Source organism: Alligator mississippiensis, chromosome 9, assembly GCF_030867095.1.
Source record: "Alligator mississippiensis isolate rAllMis1 chromosome 9, rAllMis1, whole genome shotgun sequence".
In the NCBI taxonomy this organism is placed as follows: Eukaryota; Metazoa; Chordata; order Crocodylia; family Alligatoridae; genus Alligator; species Alligator mississippiensis.
In genome coordinates, this window is record NC_081832.1 from 51,995,308 (window position 1) to 52,015,044 (window position 19,737).

General features: G+C 43.0%; 1 protein-coding gene across 3 annotated transcripts in view; it reads left to right on the forward strand.

The window, feature by feature from the left end:
* The window catches only part of LOC102564808 (rho GTPase-activating protein 7), a 179,300-nt gene that overhangs the window by 154,302 nt on the left and 5,261 nt on the right, over positions 1-19,737 (forward strand). For all 3 annotated transcript variants that reach the window (XM_006263258.4, XM_019487144.2, XM_006263259.4), the window contains exons 4-13: positions 1,090-1,153; positions 2,640-3,997; positions 4,430-4,600; positions 5,570-5,729; positions 7,862-8,060; positions 10,365-10,590; positions 12,425-12,539; positions 16,244-16,459; positions 18,191-18,408; positions 19,371-19,544. In XM_006263258.4, the coding sequence (XP_006263320.3) occupies positions 1,090-1,153; positions 2,640-3,997; positions 4,430-4,600; positions 5,570-5,729; positions 7,862-8,060; positions 10,365-10,590; positions 12,425-12,539; positions 16,244-16,459; positions 18,191-18,408; positions 19,371-19,544 (2,901 nt within the window). The remainder of the gene's footprint in view (positions 1-1,089; positions 1,154-2,639; positions 3,998-4,429; positions 4,601-5,569; positions 5,730-7,861; positions 8,061-10,364; positions 10,591-12,424; positions 12,540-16,243; positions 16,460-18,190; positions 18,409-19,370; positions 19,545-19,737) is intronic.

The following is a 19,737-nucleotide window of genomic DNA, read 5'->3' on the forward strand; positions in this document are numbered from 1 at the left end:
ATCTTTTTTTTTAAAGCTTTTTTTATTCATGTGTGGTCACTTGTGACCTGTAGCCCATGCGTGGCATGGTATGGGCTTTGCCCACATCTAGTAGCTGATACAAATGAGCACATAAATATTTGCAGCAAGTGAGGGCCTAAGAGTTACTCCTCTAACCAAAGTGCTAGCAGCCCATAACTTTAATGTACTTTTACACTGCAAATTTGCTATGTGAGCCAGTGGTGCCCTCTGACATACTATGCAGGTTATTACCTGGACAGGAAGCAACATAGTTGCATTAAAATGTTGCTGCAGCAGGTACCCCCATGAAACAGCATGGTGTATTCAGGGGTGCTGTTGCCTGGCACAGTGCATTTGCACTGTCAACATGCACTTAGTGTTAAAGTGCTAAGTTCATGTCCTGCTGTTGCCCTTGTCTTGGAACGGAAAGGATATTGTGTGTGTGTGTGTGTGTTTTCTCAGGGCAGATACTAAAGATTATGAAATTATCTGGCATTTTCATTCATACTGTTGCTTTTCTTTAAATTGGATTGTTTAATCCAGATCATTCTTTACCTTCCACCCATGAGTAGTCCCACTGATGTTGAAGGGGTTGCTCATGTTTTTAAATATTTGGGCTAGTTTGGGTCTTTTCTGAACTTGCAGTTTTCAGTTTAAGTGATTACAACAAAAAATAAGATTATCTTAATTACCATACTTAATGTAAAAAACTGCCAGTAATCTTTTTAAAAAATAATTTGACTCTCAATTTCTTCTTTATCAAAATCTCAAAAGGTTTTAGTGTCTTCTATATAATCGACAAAGCTCTTTCTAAATTTGTACGAAATCACATTATAGTATATTAATTATTGTGACTTGGTTTTTTTCCCCCCAAATGTTGCAAGGACACAATTGTAGCTATGAGCATCACGCAACCCCTGACCTCGTTTGGTCTTGGGGCATTTAAGGAGCCTGGAGCAGAATGTCAGTTGTTGCTGACAGATCTTCAGATTTCTTTGAAGATTTCAGGACCAGTTCAGACAACGTCTGCTTTTAGTTAACATTATTTGAGTTAAAACTTTAAGTCTTTTTTTTTTTCCTTTTCTCTAGACGGTTAAACACACTAAACAAATGCGCAGCAATGAAAGTGGAAATAAGTCGACAGAGGAAGAGGGTATGCCTCTAAATTGTGTGTTTGTTTTCTCTAAAACATGACTAACTGGTATTTAAAATGCTCTGTAAATTGCAGGTCCACATAAAGATGATCTGTTAAGGATTAACTTTTTCCATTGACTTTATTTGTGTGGTCAGGGAGCTAACCTGTCATAGGAAATGCATATATTTGTGCCTGAGAAATTTAAAGGTACTGTATGAGCATAATCCACAAAAAATTCTATGCAATTTTCATTTCATAGATTAGTCAGCTAGTGCACTTTTTAATTTTAAAAAAGGTTGTTTATATAAAAAAGTACAAGTTTGTGCCCATCATTGCCTTGTTAAATGAAAATTCAACCAATTTGGGGCTTTGGATGTATGTGAGGTTACTAGAAGCAGGTCTGCCCTGCAGCAAGAACAGCAAAGCTTTTCCTAAAGCATGCCCCACTTACCCATGCTCCCAGGCACAGTCTGAACACACAAGTGCACTTGTGAGTAAGCTCAGGGGTTCCCTTCTACAGCTGCTCTCTGGCATACTACAGATTAAGGTCTTGAGACTGACCATAGAAGAAAGGCCTGATTGTCATATTTCCAGGTTAGGAGCGTGGGCAGGTGGGGCATGTTCAGGAGTGTCTACATCTAAACGCACTGTTACCATGATGTTGGCATACCCATTTAGTTTTCATGTCCATCCATTCTTTGACACTTCCAGTTTCTCTTTCTCAGAAGAAAATGGGAGAAGCAGAGGATTTACTTTAACAAACCTGAATTAAAGCTATAACTTGCCTTGCCTACCTTTTAGGATTTGAAACCTTGTTTCAAATTAGCTAAAGGACCAGGCAGGAAAAAGCAACTTCTTTTTATTTAAAAAAATATGTTGAGATTTTGAAATGTTTTGCTTTCCATATTGGGGAGGAAGAGGAGACCAGCTCTCCCCTGCCCCAGATGTCCTAGTTCCCTAATGGTTAAAGCATCTATTCAGGATGTGGAAAGATAAGTTAAAGTTCCTGCTCCAAATTAGGCAGAACAGGAATTTGAACCCGAGTCTTTCAAATCCTAGGCCAGTGATAACTCTTTCCCTAATCAAAAATCTTAAATTTTGATTCCTGACAGATATATTGACAAAATTACTTTTCACAAACATGTTCAAAAGGCTTGGTTTTGTTCACATATGGGTAAAAAAATCACATTGCAAAAGCTCAACATTTTCTTCCAAGCAGAATTTTCATCTTCATGTCAACTCTGTTCTCTCTGGTGGTAGTAAGTTGACTAAAATGTCCAGAAAGCTTAGATCTCTTTCTGCCCCTAAAACACTTGATTGGAAAGTATAGCTCATGACAAAGAGCTTTCAACTGAATGTTGTTACAGTAGATAAAACGACGTATAAAAGTACCCAGGGTTTCAGAAGCAAATATAAAAATTAAATCTCCTTTTTTTTATTATGTCTTAGATATTTTAAAACTTGCTGGACTTTGCTCCTTGAACTGTACTTTCTTTATTTTAAGAGTGATGAATCTGAAGATGAGGAACCTTGTGCAATAAGTAACAAATGGGCTTATGAGAGGTGCAGTCAGAGGTGGTCTCGTCTGGAGAGCCTAGACGGTTCCCCTGGAGAAGAAGGTTCTAGTGCATCAGTCCCAGACAGTCCAAGACTTAAGAGCACCGGTAGTGAGGATATATCCTTTTCAGACCACGGAGGGAAACACGATGCGTCCTCAATCCACAGTACTAGCAGTGGAGACAGTGACATTATTAGCTTCCCAAAGACTTTCGAAGATATTGAGACCAGCAGAAGTTCCTCAAGGTGTTCCTCAAGTAAAGTAGCCTCACCTGATTCCACCCTTAGTGGGTCTCCTTCGCCCAGTGAATTCTTAAGCATCATCAGTGAAGAGAAGTTTTTGGACAAGCCACCGCATAAAAAGGGAAAGAGCTTTCTAAAGAAAATGGAGAAGCTGCGCATAAAGAACACCAGTCTGAAAAGAGATGGTCACTCAAAGGTTAAACCCATAATAAGTGAACCTGTTCTACTGGAAGGACTTGATGAAGAAAAGCTGAAAAACTTTAACTGTGTGAATATTTGTGACCTATCAGATAGTCAGATGAAAAAGAATTCTTCCTATTCTCCCCAGACTTGTAGCAGCAGCAGCCCATCTGAAAACAGTAGCACAGTCAGCACCCCAAGTCCTGTTATCAAAGTCAGGAGTCACAATAAAAGAGGAGGGATGTATGCAGAGGATTTTGATTCTAGTAAGCTCTTGCTGTGGAGTGATATATCTGAGCAAAACTTAAATAACGAAATACATTTGCAGGCTAACCAAATGTTTCAAATACCGCAAGGCCATAAGCCTGGGACATTCCCTAAAGCACTTACAAACAGTTTCCTTTCACCAATGGACAATACTTCCGTGAACTGGAGAACTGGAAGCTTTCATGGATGCAGAAGAAATAGGATTAGAACCAGTTGTAAGGACTCTGAAACCCCCGCAAGCCCTCTTTCATTCACGGATAACAGGCTGAGTATATATGACAATGTGCCCAGCATACCTTTTCATCTAAGTAAAGTGGAGGCAGAAGTTGGTGATGACGATGTTTTTTCAGAACTCGACAATGTTATGGAACATGTTAATGGGCTCAGAAGGCTGGTTAGTCAGTGGACTGAAAAGTTCTCAGACGATGGAGACTCTGACTTTGCTAATGATACAACATCTCCTTGCCCATCCTTCCCTAAAGAAATACACCTTGAAATAAAGCATTCAGAAGGGAAAGCGGAAAATCTGTCCACAGTTGAAGGAGAACAAAACTGCGGGCACATCGGTGACCTGCCATATGTAACTGACTTGGAGACTGGATCCCATTCTAGCAGGTCAGCCTCATTTGTCTTGGCAACTCCTTCCCCCACCCCCAACCAAGCTTTCCCTTCTGCCATCCTCTCAGTTTAAAACACCATTTTTTTTTCCTCGAAATTATGGGAAATGTAAATCTATTTTAAAGTTGGGTGAGCCTGTAAACTAGTCAGATCCAAGCACCATTGAAATCTAAGTGCTCCTGTCTCCTGGTGCTAAGAAGCCACCTAAAGCCCTAGATAGAAATCCTGATTTTAAATATCTCTTTTTTTAAGCTTCTTATATTGCTTCACCACTTTTCAGATGAGAGAAATCAGCTTGGAAACACCAGGATGTTTATTAAGTTGATTGTCAATAAAAGAGTTTTTAATAGGTGTTCAGCTGTTTTAGGCAAATAGCTGATAATGTCAATAAGAACTTTCTTTTTAATCCAAGCAATATTTACTCCTTAGGCACATAAGACGGCACTGGTCTACAGAAGAGAGTGGAAACTTGGAAAACCTTTCTGTGCAAATTGATAACCAGTCAGCAGCCCATCTAAACCGAATTCAGAAACTTGCTTTGTTGAAACTCACTGCTTTAATGGATAAATATTCACCATCCAGCAAACAGGGCTGGAATTGGTAAGTTAACAAATATTAAAATGTGCCACTTAAGGAAAAGTGATGATTGGTGTAAGCAGGTGGATTTCCTACAGTACCCAGCCTCTACATATATAGGATGCTGTTTGCTCCTCACTGATTTACTGGAAGTTTTGTTTTAGATTTCAGTGAGGTCAGGTATAAACGTGGGTTAAAATGTTCCAAATCTCTCTTCTGGGTGCCAGCTTTGTTGTTTATTTTAAATGGTCAAAGCTTTGGTCTAAGCTTTGTCACTAAATTTGCTTGTTCTGTAGGATTTTACTACAGAACCTTTGCTGTGGCAAAGGGCACTGTCAAACGAGTGTGCTAGGGATTAATTTCTACCTGCACAGCCCCTTAAAGAGCAATAATGTAGCTGACTTTACTATAGCACTGGGCACCCTGCTAATGAGTATGCCCGAGTTGGAGGGATTACGCTTAGAGCTTCATTAAGACTTCTGCATCACATCCATTTCAGGCTGCCATGCTTAACCAAAGTTCTCCTTAGCATGGTTCTTCAACAGTGTAGATATATATGTTCAGAGGGAATGAGCAAGGCCAGAGAGAGATGGTCAAACCCATCCTTCTCCTATCTGGGCTGGAAATTAGAAATGATGATAAAAGCCACCAACTACTGAGAGTGACCTAACAGACAGGTGGTAGCATATCATGCAAAAACATACTCTGAACAAAATTTGAGTTGGATGCTAACCTGATGTCATTCTAGGTTATGTATCTTAGTGCTTTAAGAGACTTAAGACACATGAGTCTGCTACTGTATCTCTCTTCTGTTGCTCTCTTCACTATATGATGCCCTGATAGCACAGCAGTATTTTGGGAAGCAAGAGAGAGAGTGTGTACATTTTCTCAAGAGTATGTGAGATAAGCTGTGGGGAGAGGGAAATGGTCCGTATTTCACTGAAATGAAAGAAGGCACCTAATGGTTTGAATGTATCTTGTGTTTCTTTTCAGGACTGTTCCAAAGTTCATTAGAAAAATAAAAGCCCCTGACTATAAGGACAAAAATGTATTTGGGGTTCCGTTACTTTTAAATGTTCAGAGAACAAGTCATCCACTTCCTAGGGGCATACTCCAGGCCATGGAGTACTTAAGAAGACACTTTCTTGACCAGGTACAAACATTAATCAAACCTGAACAGGACTTGAGGGACCCTAGACAACATTTCAGGGATGAGGAACTGCTAGAAAGCCAACCACCAATTTTTATTTTGACAAGGCAAAAGAATATTATTTCATTCCTATATCTCTTGACACTGAGTGGGAACAGGCCTGAATGGATGTCCTACCAGGATACCAGTATTGTTCTATTTTAGGACTGCCTTTTTTTGCTGCTATGTAATCCTATCTGCCCTTTGTTCATAATACCTGCAGTTGTTCATTCACTTAGCAAATGTGGAAGAGCAAACTGTCCTCTCTTGACAGTATTTTTAATAATAAAATACAAAATCTAACATGTTGCGCTCTCACTTCGCTCACTGAAAGCAGCACAACTTATTGGAAACATCCGCATGCTCATTTTGATTTGGATTCTAAGAGTTGGGTTGTATCTTTCTTTTTGTCCCTTGTTAAGGCTATGGTACTAAAAGCCTTTTCTGTACCCCACTCACTGTTACTCACTAATAAGCTGATTGATTTCTTTCTGAATTAGTGCTCTACATTTCTTGGCTGGGATGATCTAGTTGGGGATGGTTCTGCTTTGAGCAGCGGGTTGGACTAGATGATCTTCTGAGATCCCATCTAACCATAATTTTCTATGATTCTATGATTATAAAGGGCATGCTCTATGCCAGTGGTGCTCAACCTTTTAGGCTAGATGGGCAGTGCCCAGGCCATCCACAGGCTAGATCTGGCTAGTGGTCCTGATCCATTATGGGACAATCACAGCAGAGGGTTGCCCAGCTCCAACCTGGGCATGGCCTAGCCCCAACTCAGCCCTGTTGGGGGAGTGGGGAAGTGGGCATGACTCAGCCCTGTGGGAGAAAAGGACCATAGTCCAGCCTCAACCTGACCCGCAGGGGTGTGGCCCAGCCTTGTAGGGGGAAAGGGAGCTTGATGTGGCCCCACCAGGGAAAGGAGTCATGACCCAGCCCCAGCCTGGCCCCCACAGGGGGAAAGGAGTGTGGCCTGGCCCCATCCAGCCATGGGGGCAGGGGGCATGAATTTTAAGCTGTATTTAACATTAATCTGATTACATTTTTGTACAAAAGTGGAACTAAATGTCTTCCACAATATCTAGATCTAGATCTCTGAACTTCTTGGTAGATGGAAATGTGGTTCCTGACCGACCCTAAAAATAAGTTACTAAATAGCCGGTTCAGCACTTAATCCTCCGCATAATCAATTTACCATATTTTACGGTGTATAATTTGACACACTGTATAGGTCGAACCCATATTTTCATACAAAAAAAGTTGGATTTTTGTAAATCCGATGTATCAGTTGACCCCGCCTGACCAGAAGGGTGTCAGTAGGGTGACTGGGTGGTGGGAGAAGATGGTGGGGATGATGTGCAAGGAACTGGAAGCCTGGGCGGGATCATGGGAGAGCTGGCAGGCTCTGGGGAAGTTGGATCAGGCCCCTGGTAGCTCAGGCAGCACATGGCCTGCTGGCAGCCTGTCTGGCTGGCCCCAGGGAGTGCCGCCACCACAGAGGGAAGGACCAAACACCCCTGCAGCTCAGGGGCTGCCTGGCCTCCCAGCAGCTTGCCCCCCAGCTGCAGGGTTGGGGGCAGACAGGCTCCACCAAAAGCAGGATTAGGCCCCTCACTGCTTCTGCCTTCAGCAGGCTCCTGAGGCCGGCAGGATGCCTGGCACTGCCTGAGAAGGGGCTGCCTCACCCCACGGGCAACACAGGGTGCCTGGGAGGGGTTGGGGGGGAAGGCCAGCCCTGTCCAACACCTCAACCCCCACTCCCACCTCTGTCCAACACCCCGTGCTGTCTATGGAGCAAGCAAGCCCCTTCCAGGAGGCTCCAGGCATCCTGCCAGCCACAGGAGTCTGCTAAAGATAGAAGTGGTGAGGAGCCCAATCCTGCTTTCAGTAGAGCCTGTCCCCCCCACAGCGGTGCGGGTCCAGGCAGCTCCTCTCGCAGGGGACAGTATACAAGTCAAGGTGGACATTTAAAGGTAAATATATTGGCTTTTGACTTACACCCAAAGGGAAGGAGAAGGCTTGATTATTATTCATTAAGTTCTCACATCCGTCTATCCTTTCTTTCTTTCTTTCATTCTTTCTTTGTTAAATAGGTTGGTCTGTTCAGGAAATCAGGTGTTAAATCTAGGATCCTTTCTTTAAGGGAGATGAATGAAAATGACCCAAGCAATGTATGTTACGAAGGCCAGTCAGCATTCGATGTGGCAGATATGGTAAAGCAGTATTTTCGTGATCTTCCTGAACCTATATTCACTAGCAAGCTCTGTGAATCCTTCCTCCACATCTACCAATGTATGTACCTTTTTAGTTGCCTGAGTTTCTTGCATATATAGGTCGTTGTTTTTTTGTTGTTGTTTTGTTTTTATTTTGAGTGTTGAAACTTAAACTGCTGGAACCTACTTTCCATATCCCTCTCCCCTGCTGCCCAAACTTGCAAGCAGCTATAAACTAGTACTTGGCATTTCTGTGTTTGAAATGTGCCTGACTCCTACAATCAGCGGCTGCTTTTGGAATTATTTGTGTTTTTGGAATATATATACAATGCTTTTTTTCTGAAGGGTGGAGGGGAGCCAGGGCACTTACGGATAGATACCGTTTAACAGCCTTTAACCTTGGTTTATCATCTAACTTTATTTTTAAATAGTTAATTCAGGACACAAATTGAGGGTGAAATCTGATCCCCTTACTCTAAGGACTGCCTTGCTTCAATAGTAGTCTGATTGATTTTATTAAGGCCCCTGGCATGTATTTGTTTAATGGTGTGATGGGATCTGTTCCTACACATGCATGGCAGGATGCACAATTTTGGGATTGGGGATCAAACTCCAATTGTGCCACTACTACTTGCCACTGCAGGTTGAACCCAGAATCATGATTCTGGGCTTCTCCTGAACAAGCAAGTTGAAAGCCAAGTGCCTGGTGAACTGAACTGGGGCTAGAACCGACAATTGGGTGATTAGGGATCCCAGCCCCAGGACTGTATTGGAGCCAGCTGGAGACTCTGGTGTGCTCCTGGGGCTGAAATCTGACAATCAGCTTGGAGGGGAGTGGTGTTTTCACTGGAAATGCCAGCTGTTTGCTACTTGCTCTGTCAGCGTAAGCTCACGGTTCTGTGTGAAAGAGAAATAAGTTAGAAGGCCAACACTAGCCTTTAAAATTGCTTTGAATTGATTCTATTGCCAATTGTTTGTCCTAACAAAATGTATTTTTAAAATACAGGAATGATGTGAGGATGGTACCTCCATAACTACAAACTCTTTTTTCTGTAACATGGAAAAGACACTTAAAATTTGAATAAGGACAGGATTTCTAAAAAAATTACATTTTGAGTTGTATGACATGACTTGTCTTTACATGAATGTATGTCTCGCTGCCTTGAGTCAAAACCTAGCGCAGAAACTCTAGTTACTTTTTATTTCCTTTGCAGGGCATAATATTGTACAATTTTGGAGTAGATTTATTTTGATTTTGTTTTAATTTTTTTTCTAAAAGTTGTTTTTTAAAATTAAATTGTGGAGCTATCAAAAGGAAGTCTGTTTGTTTTTAGGTTCTTTTAATTAAAAATATTAAGTGAAAGGTAAGGGAATAATTTCACCTAGAATCACAGTGTATTTTGGTTTTTTTTTAAAGATAGGAGCTTCCAAGAAGAATGTAATTTTGTGTTCTGTCCTTTTTAAATTAAGCAGACTAAAGATAAATGCTTCTTGCATATAGGTCCAAAAAGTGCTACTTCAAGTAATGTGGCAAGTTGGACCCGTGCCCACAGGCTGTCTGCATGCTAAATTATGCTGAAATAATTAAAGTTGTGAATTTTAAATCTATTTAGTTATACTTTATGCAGAACATTGTGTGGATGCTGTGTTAGAGCTCTAAACACATGGAGCTATTCAGGACCTGCTATTCTGGCTTCAGCTAACAGGAGCACACTCCATACATGGAGGTAATCAGAAGGCAAGCCCTTATTTGGGTTTGAACAAGTCATGTTTCCATATTAGTCTGTTACAAACGGGGTTAAACTAAGCTGAAATAAGCCACTTTTAGTTGCAAATAAGAGTTCTCACATGAGGTTTGCACCAGTTTAAATCAGTGTAAATTTGTATGTTAGCAGTCTTCAGGGGCCTTTCCATACAGTGGGCATATCTACACATTGCTCTACAGTGACATAGCAATGTGCTATGTTCCCGTATAGCACACTACGGCAACATAGCAATCGTGTGGCTACATATGATCTCCATGATCATGATTCACATGATCACTGGCTACATTGCCGTAGTGGTGCATTGCCCAGCTATTGCATGCCGCTATGGTGACGTAGCCAGTGAATCTAATTGTGCGCTGTCCGTACACTGCAGTACTGCGCTGTGTTTTAGTACTTCCTCCACACGCAGCACTGTCACCATATGGTGACATGTAGACACTCCCAGTGAGACCATAATGTTCTTTTACCTTTGGTGAGCTCTTGCACAACCATCTAAAGTTAGAGAAGAGTCAAAGTAGTTACACAGGTAATGCATTATTTAAGGGCTAACATTCATTTCATGTATTGTTTTATCTCCTTATGTTCTCACATGATTTTCCTAATTCTTTTACTTCCAGACTTGCCAAAGGATCAACAATTTCATGCTGTCCAGGCTGCCATTCTTCTCCTCCCAGATGAAAATCGTGAGGCTTTGAAAATCCTTCTCTCCTTTCTCCATGATGTGGTGGCTTTTGTTGAGGAAAACCAGATGACTCCAACCAACATTGCAGTCTGTCTTGCACCATCTCTGTTTCACCTCAGTACCCTAAGACGGGAGAGTTCATCGTCGTCATCATCATCTAGGTATCATTGTCATAATACTTGGACAACAATACCTGTTAAAATCCTATAGTTTGTATCCTCTTGATTCTTTGTTAGAATGAACTGTTTAAAAAAATAAACACTCTTTAAAAATCCACATGTGGAGACCTATGAAAATAGTCTTCCTGATAAAATTAGTTTTATGTAGAATTCTTGTTACACTCGGGTAAGGTGGCTGTCATAGGTGTGGTAGAAGAAATGGAGCTAGAGAACCTTTACATAAGAAGATTTCAAATAGTTATTAGTGTCATATATATAATAGTCCAGGTGCATTTTAAACTCTTGCAGCTAGCTTCTGGCTTGCAGTTAACCTAGGAATTAATTGTTTGGTGATGGTTCAGCTTTACATTTCATGCCAAACTGAGCCACAGGGATTGTGTGATTAAATGTTAATAGCCAAAAATATCTCACATGTGTAACACCTGCCAGTAATCCATCCAATTCTGAAGAAATTCTCAAATCAGGGCAATCTCATAACTTCCCAGAATATTAATTTCAGACCCAGTATTTACATACGATGCCTTGTTTCTTCATTATACAATATAATTGTGCTTATGCATAAACTTGTCTTGAGGCTGGAAGAACTGCTTCGCTTCAGACAAATGTCACATCTTCATCAAAATAGATCCTCCTTTTCCTTGCAGCGATGTGCTGGAGATAAGGGTGCAAGTTCCAGTCAGGTAGTTACATGCATTTCACGTTTAAAGAAACAGATTCTGAGAAAAGTAAATAGAGGTGAAAAATGTTAAGAATGTGCTTTTACGAAGCACAAACCATCATGAGATGCATATCTGCCTATAAAACAGCCCTGCAATGGATGCTTGACTCTTGCTGGGATGAGCTGACCCTAATGCTGACACACCGCCAGTCACAGTGAAGGAAGGTGTGAGCAGAGTTAAGAATGTGGCAGTGGAATTGATAGCTTTTTGATCGCAGGGTCTAAACCAGAGTTAAGCAATCTGTAATGGTTGGGAACTTGAGAGTTGTAGTCCAGGGCTCTGTATCTTCTTGATTTACTTTAATTCTACAGTGGCACAGCAAGGAGCCTAAAATAGAAGGGCTTTTCTCTTGATCGTCTTAGAAATAGGGTTGCTTTGAACCATAGGTTCTGATAAACACTTGTTAATATTTTACCATATGTTTCAAGCTTCAAAGGGATATAATCTAGAAGTCTTGGCTTTGAGGAATAAAGTCAAGAGGCCTTATCTGTTTCTTCTTTTCAAAGCTAGTTAACAGGAATGTGCCATGATAAAGCTGTTAGAAGTGAGTGCTAATGATATCATATAATGATTATTATGTCTGAAAAGAGCCAAAATGCTAAAAAAAAAATAAGTTAACAAAAAACAGGGAAAGGAAGCAGCTATTTTGTTTATCATAATAATTTAATATGTCAATTAGGCAATTTTTGTGAAGGATTTTGGTATAAGAAAACAGATCATGGTAAATTAAATCAGGCTGAGCTACTCAGATTTTTCTAATCCTGTGTAGATACTTCAGTAACAAATACTGGCTTTTAATATTTGGTAGGTATTAATACGTCCAGTGTTTCCAGAAGCCATGCCCTGAGTCGGGGGTCTTGCTTCTATGTAATTGTTGTTCAAGCCTTGATACTTCTGTTTGTGTGAATGTAGTTAGAGCATAATTTGTACAGTGGGACTGATCTCGTTGTGATGCGCACATTCAGATGGGAGAGTAAGAAGCAATTCCAAATGCATCAAGGCATTCAGGCTGCAGCTCCTAGTGGTGTATGACTGGGCACCTCTATTCTTTTATCTTTACGAGAACCCTTATTAATTCACCCTGCTCTCCCCACCAGGTCCAGCCAGAGGAAATACAGCCTGGCAAAGCCAGACCAGAGAGACTTGAGTGAGAACCTGGCAGCGACACAAGGCTTGGCCCACATGATAATAGAGTGCAACAGACTCTTCCAGGTATGTCGTGGTTTATAACAAAGCTCCACTTTACTGTTTTAGACAACATCCATCATGCTGCTTAGTGACTTGGGTGTGTGCCAGTAGGATGCTCTGGTACTGAAGCTGGATGCGGTTGTGAGGTCTTTGCCATGTGTATCAAACAGAACTGTTTGGCAAGTGCTCATGTCCTTCTGTTGGTCTTTGAATGCAAAAAGGGAGGAAAAAAATCAGCTTGAATCAGCTTTGAGCCCCAAGGTTTGTTTTTGTTGAAGGTAATACATGCTCTGGGCCAAATCATGATTCACGCTAGTCTGAATAACTTTTTCCCTTGTAATGCATTCCTTGATGTTGTATGGATGAATGTCACTAGGGAACATGGGGAATTCTGTTGCAGAGATCGCTGCATCTGCTACACGCTACTCAGGATCAGCGTTCCCTCTAAGCTGTGGGGTGTGTGCACTCTAATACATTTTATATATAAAAATGCCTTTTTTTTTTTTTTAATCATTTCTGGCTTGCCTGCCATAGACACCATCTAAAATACATGATCTGACTGAGATGGAAACAGCTGCTTGAGTTACGCTTGAAGGAACATGCCAGAGCCAGCACTTGCTGTCATCTCATCTGATGACAAATCCTGACCCTGCTGGGCACCTCAACCCCTAAATGTCCCATTGCCTTCTTAGAGGGAACATTGTCCTGCATCCCAGGAGTACTGGTCCATGAGTGCGCTGCTTTGGTCTGTGAGTGTGCCGCTTCAGTCCCGCCTCCCCCTTTAGGTGTGGTCCGCTGGTAAGTGTCCCACAGTAAGTGTCCAGGTGGGAACAGGCAGGGTTCTGCTACCATCCTTCTCCATGCTAACTGCTGCCCAGAGCAGCGTACTGGAGTGCTGTGGGGCAGCCATGGGCCGGACACAGTCAATTGATAGAACTGAAAGGGAGGCACCGGGGTCAGCGTGGGACATGGGACGCTTACCTAAGGTAAGCTCTTCACTCCCCATGCAGGGCAGGCAGCAGCTTCTCCCCAAGGTGAGGCAAGGCAGGGCTGGGGGTTGGGGCTGGTGCAGGCTCTACCAGCTCTGGCGAGCTGCTCCACTCCCCAGGTCTGATGCCATGTGCCTCCTCGCTCCCTGAGGTGATGCAGGGGTGCGGAGCAGCTCCCCGGAGTCAGCAGAGCCCGTGCCAGCCCCCAGCCCCTATCTCTGCCCTCACCTCACCGCAGGGAAGAGCTGCTGCCTGCCCTGCATGAGAAGTGAGGAGCTTGCCTTTAGTAAGTGTCCCACGCCAGTCCCAGTGCCTCCGCTGCACTCCGCGCCCAGCTCCTCTCTGGGAAGCCACAGCCCAGCTCCTCTCCTGGCAGGTGCGCGGCATTAATAAGTCAGCATGTGGCAAGATTTTTAATTGTGTGTGGCCATGCACGGGCACAAATTAGAGGGAGCCTTGATGCAGGACTCCAGCGATAAGTATGTAACAAAGGAACACCGCTCCCCAGAGGGCCTGAAAACATCCTCAGCGAGGGGAGAAGTATTTTTTCCCTCTCACTTTCTGCTCTGAGGAAACTGGTTACTTGTATCCTCCTCTCGCACATTTTTTCCACTTGTCATTAAGGCTGCTGTCTGTGCTGCACAATAGATTTGTTGATTGCTGGCTGCACTTCCCACAGCAATTAGGTGTGCTGCCCATGGGGGTCTGCAGGGACACAGGTGAGGCAAGAGCTGGATAAGGACCAAGAAATCAGTGGCATAGAGGTCTGCCCAGCAGGCCTATCAGCAGCATTCACATGTGTATCACATGGGGCTAGGCTGTCTCTTCCACCATGGTGCTTGAAATAGCTCTTAGGAAAAGCTGGGAAGGAAGGAGGAACTTTACCCCTAAATACTCACACATGTTAAGAGAAGAGTGTTAGTTGTCCCTTGGCTTTGCCTTGCCATGCTCTGCTAGGCCTGCAGCTTAAAAGCAAAGCTGCAGCATAGATGTGCTAGGCAAGAGGAAGGAGAAGGAAAAATAGAGAAGGCAAAGGCAGGGTGAAGGAGGAAGCCATTTCCTCTTCTCCTGCTCTTGTGGTGCTGAAAATGGGCTAAAGGCCAAGGGTCTGCTGTTGACTTGAGGGACCAGGCAAGGCTCAGGCTTAACTGAGTTTTGAAAACCCTGTAAAGCCTGGAGGCAAACTCAGCACGTCTAAAGCAGCTTGCGGATGCTCGGCTAGTGGGGCTGATGATTCATAGTGCTTATTTCTTCTGGATTGGAGACCACCCTCACTCAGCTCTTGCTTTCTAAGCTTTCTTGTTGTCATTTTAACACCAAAGCAGGTATTTGTTTGCAGTGATTTCATCCGCATGTCATCTGAGCGTATGATTTGCCTTCTGTTAAACATGTATTATTGCATCTTCTCCCAGACCTAGCAAGCCTCCCTCATTGAGATGGGGAGGCTTCATTACTGGAGAGGTACTTACAGGCCTTTTTAGTGCGTCTTATGGTGAAGCAACTGGCTACATGTTCCAGAGAGATGAAGCTTGTTGTGTTCCCTATTTGCAGTACTCCTGCTAGGCAGGCCTTTCTTTGCTATGGAGGGGAATGTAGCCTGCAAAATAATTGTTTTCTTTATTGGTCTGGCTCCCCAGTTTACGTGGATGCAATGTAAAAATGGCGATCAGTCACCGCACAGGAACTATGGTAGTGGTGCTCAACTACAGCAGTGGCACTCAACCTATGGCCAGCTCTGACCCATAGAACCATGTCATCTGGACCAGGAGGGCTCCTCCTGGGCCTGGAAATTTGGTGGCAGGGAAGCTATGGAAGTGTTAATTGCTGTGTCTTCTGGAGCTGCTGTTTGTGGGGTCGCTATGTGGCTGGATCCAGTGCACAGGGTCAGGCCAGCAAGTGGGGTTGCTCTGTGGCTAGACTGCACCCATAGTTAGACACCCTTTACTCTTGACCACACTCACGCACTGGATCAGGTCTGATGGGATACAGCATACAGACCAACCCCACACTCTTTATCTAGCCCATAGGGCCAGATAAGTTGAGCACCATTGCATTAGTCATGAAAGTATTATACAAACAAAGGAGATGGTGCCTTTGTCTGCAGACAGTCAGCTCTACAATTTTTGGCAGCAAGCCAATAACTGCTGCTGGGAAATGGATTGTCCAGCCTGTACCTAATTTCACCACTGCTTGTTTTGCTCAGGGCTTATGATGTCAAAAATCTCAGGCTGTGGCTTTCATTCAGTAAGGTAAAATTGACATCTGTCATAATGGGAGGAGAACCAAGTCATACCCCTTTCCTCTGAACCTCTGCTAAAGTGCAAGACTTGAAGTGAAGTGACTAAAGCTGAGGAGTAGAAGTAGGAATATAATGTGAGGAGTTCAGATTCACAGAGCAGTCAGCATTTCCTTCACTGTGGGGGATGGAGTCATTCCTGGCTCATCCTTCAGCAGTAGTTTGTGTCTGCACCTGAAGGAACTTGCATGTGTTGGGTTGCTCCTGAATTCTCACCATTCCCTGTTTTGTTGCACTGATGCCACTGTACTGAGTCCACACTTACACATAATGGTTTAGAAGGCTTGTTAGCATTTATTTTGGGGTTTGTAATGTTAATATTATCACTAAGTGCTTCTGCTAGTGGGTTTACCTACACCTGAGGTTCATTATTCTTTTGTCCAATCTGAAACGAATGTAATGGGGATTGTGATTAGGATATGCCATTTCCTCTCCCTGTGTAGATGCCTGACTACTGTCTTGAGCCGTGTGGTGATGACTTGCACAACCAGAAAGTCCTGAGTGAAGGGGCCTCAAACCAGACCACCCCGATCAAGCACTCCACTATGTTGATTTCCCTTGAGAATTCTATGCAGGACCTGCTTCGGGATGCCAAGGAAAAATTCAAGAGCTGGGTTGCTTGCTCAAACGTGGAGCGTGTGGAATTAGCACATAAAAAGGTAAATTTGACATTAGGGCATTAACACACAAGTGGCCGAAGACCTTAAAAATTAATTACCCACCTCTCAAAGGATGGGAGTATGCTGAAACAGCTGAGTTTTTGTTAAACATCAGTTCAAGTGTCTGTGAGTTCGCAACAACAACTGCTGGTACATTTTTAACTAGTCTGTAATGTCTAATAATAATTAAGCCTTAATTTGCTATTTGCATGAACTTCATTAAAAGTGTACCTTTAATTGTATAAGAAAGATGTCCATTGCATTGGAAAAGGTCCAAGGATGACTTTTATGTACCGGAAACATGACTCCTGAGACAGGCTGATTGGGAATTCCATTGGTGTTAAAAAGATCCGTTTAATACGCTTTGCTCTTAGCTCCATTCTTTTGTGGTGGAGCTTACTGAAGGTTGGAAGAGTACAGAGGTTGTTAGTTTGAATGAGGCAAAAGGCAGGGTAGGCCAGGGAGGCCCCTTAGACACTAACTGGTTCAGAGATGCATGAACTTTCATAGGCAGTAACCTACCTTACCAGATGTTGGAATGGCCTGGCAGAAAGACTTTTTATAGGGGGAAGACAAAAGTATGAGGATAGAGGTGGATGCTAAGGTAGGAGAGGGTTTTTGATTAAATCGGTTAAGATAAATGTGACAGTTAATACCCAGAGGAACACCAGAGTAAACAACTAGTCCAAGTAATGGGAAATGGACCCATAGTCTCTGTTGAGACGCAGGTTAATGCAGTCCAGTTTAGTTTAGAAATGAGTCCTTGTTCTGCAATTTAGCATTCAAGTAAGCTTGTAAATGTTTACCATATTTTCTTATATGTAACATATCCTGGAATATAATACATACCTTGTTTTTGAAAGGCAGAATGAAGAAAAATATATTTTTCCAGAGTTACGGCTGCATAAGATCTAACATTTGGTTGACGCAACCTCCTTTTCCTACTTAACTGTAGCTGAACCCCTAGTTGCTGTCAAAGACTGATCTCCATGGGTGGATCTATGATTTCAAAAAAAGCTAAAGTCTCTCCAAGGCTGTGAAATAGGAGGAGAGAGATGCTGGGAAAATTAGAGTTGGAAGGGACCTCAGAAGGTCATCTAGTCTAATCCCCTGCTTAAAGCAGGACCATCCCCAGCTAGATCATTCCAGTCAGGCTTTGTCGAGCCAGGCCTTTAGAATCTCCATGGATGGAGACTCCACAACCTCTCTAGGTAACCTGTTCCACTGCTTCAGTGCTTTACCACCCTCCTAGTTTTTTTCTAATATCCTAAACTTCCTTTGCTGTAACTTGTGCCCATTGCTCCTTGTTCTGTCATCTGCCACCACTGAGAACAGAAGTTGCCCTGAGGAAGGTTAGCTTGATTGGTGGGACATCAATGTTAAAAAACAGAGAGAGAGAGAGAATCATTAACACATCTGGAATGAAAAGTAGTAAGCTGATTGACTCTCTTCATTGCCTGAGTAGTAATGCAAACGCAACAGCTGCTGCACTGTAGAAATGAGGGTGCTTCTATCCCAGCCAGAAAACCAGCTTCCCTGCTTAATTCATACACACCAATTTTGGGGGAGGGGGGGAGATTTGGAGGAAAAGCTGTGTACTAGGTATGAGAAAATACAGTACTTCTGAGGTCAGTGATGGGATGCCTGTGGATTTTAAGTGCTGGAAGAGGGAACAGAGCATTATATCATTTCTTAGTAGCTGACCCCAGTGTTGGTTAACTATTTTGTAAGGTGGATGATAATTACCATGTCCGGCTATGGAAGGCATCCACTGAAATAGACGCTGCTCCTAAACTAATCCTCCAGCGCATCTTGACAGAACAGCATCAGTGGGACCCAAGCCTGCAGCAAGCTAAAATCCTAGAGACCTTGGATGACGAAACAGATATTTATCACTATACAACAGAAAGCATGTCTCCCCTTCCAGCACGGGACTACATTGTTTTGAGGTAAGGATCTGATAGACTTGTCTCCTTTGTTCCTTAAACACAATATCTTGTGCAACGGTAGTGCATGTTGCATCATGTGGTAATAGTCCTTCCAATGACTATAGATAAAATGAGGGTTTGGGTCTCTCTTACAGGAAGATAAGCCCTGTATAAATCTCTAGTCAGTGGATTCTGTTTGTAGCAGTTAACAATCATGTGAATTGTAGCGACACAGTCACTTCAGCTCTTTTATAGCGCACAAGTCCTCCCCTGAAGAGCTTAAAGGTGAGGGATATGGCTCAGACTGAGATACAGAACATGTTGTCCTGCCATAACCAAGTCTATTTTCTTTAAAAAAAACCCACAATTCCAAATATTTCTTGTCAAAGCTACATACTCCCCTGAGGTAGAGCTCCTGGGGAACAATAATTTGCAGTCTAGCCTAGTCTCTAGAAAAAAACAAAACAAAAAGAATCTCTACATTTTGTTCGGTCTTCTGACAGCTTGTTCAGCAGCATTTGATGTTGTTGCTGTTTTTCTGCCCGTCTGCTTACCTGAGACGAGACCTACTATTTACACAGTGATTCCACTTGAGTGGAGCTCTGTCCCCCAGTTGCAGTAGGGCCATGCAATGGTGCAAATCTTAAGACAGTAAGAGGAACCTGTTACCCTCCTCCCCTTCCCCCTGGGACTTTTTTCCATATTAGTCTGTTGTCTCTTGTATTTGGATTGCAACCGCTTTGGGCAAGGACGAAGCTTACTGCATGCTGGTTACTCTGCCTAGCACCCTGGGATCCTCTGGGCTACTGAACTAAAAGTACTCATGTGTGGTAGGATTTACCAGCCTTCTCTATTATGTGTGGAAGAGACTATAAGCTATCTGAGGACTGTTGTCTGACTTCACAGCAAGCATGTCAAATGACTGGTTTTATATAAGAAATGTCTTTGCATGAAACATCCTAAAAATTCCCACCTGGTTCTAGGACCTGGAGGACTGATCCCCAAAGTGGCACCTGCATTTTGGCAGCTACCTCAGTCAACAGTGAAGGAGCTACTCTGCATGGGATTTTAGCGCAGGTCCTGCTGTGCCAGTATCTCATAGAAGCAGCTGGGTCTCAGAAATCCAAAGTAACTCATGTCTGTCGAAGAGACACAAGGTATCATTTTAGTTTATGCTTCTTTACTAGCTCCTTGGTACTGCTGGCCCCTGACCACATCTCCTGAATCACCAATATGTTGCCAGTCACATATCAGTTAGAAAAAATGAGCATGGTATGTTCCAATCATAGAGCACAAGGCTGGGTCCTTGGATTTGAGTCCTTGCCGTGCCGCCGGTGACGTTGGGACAAA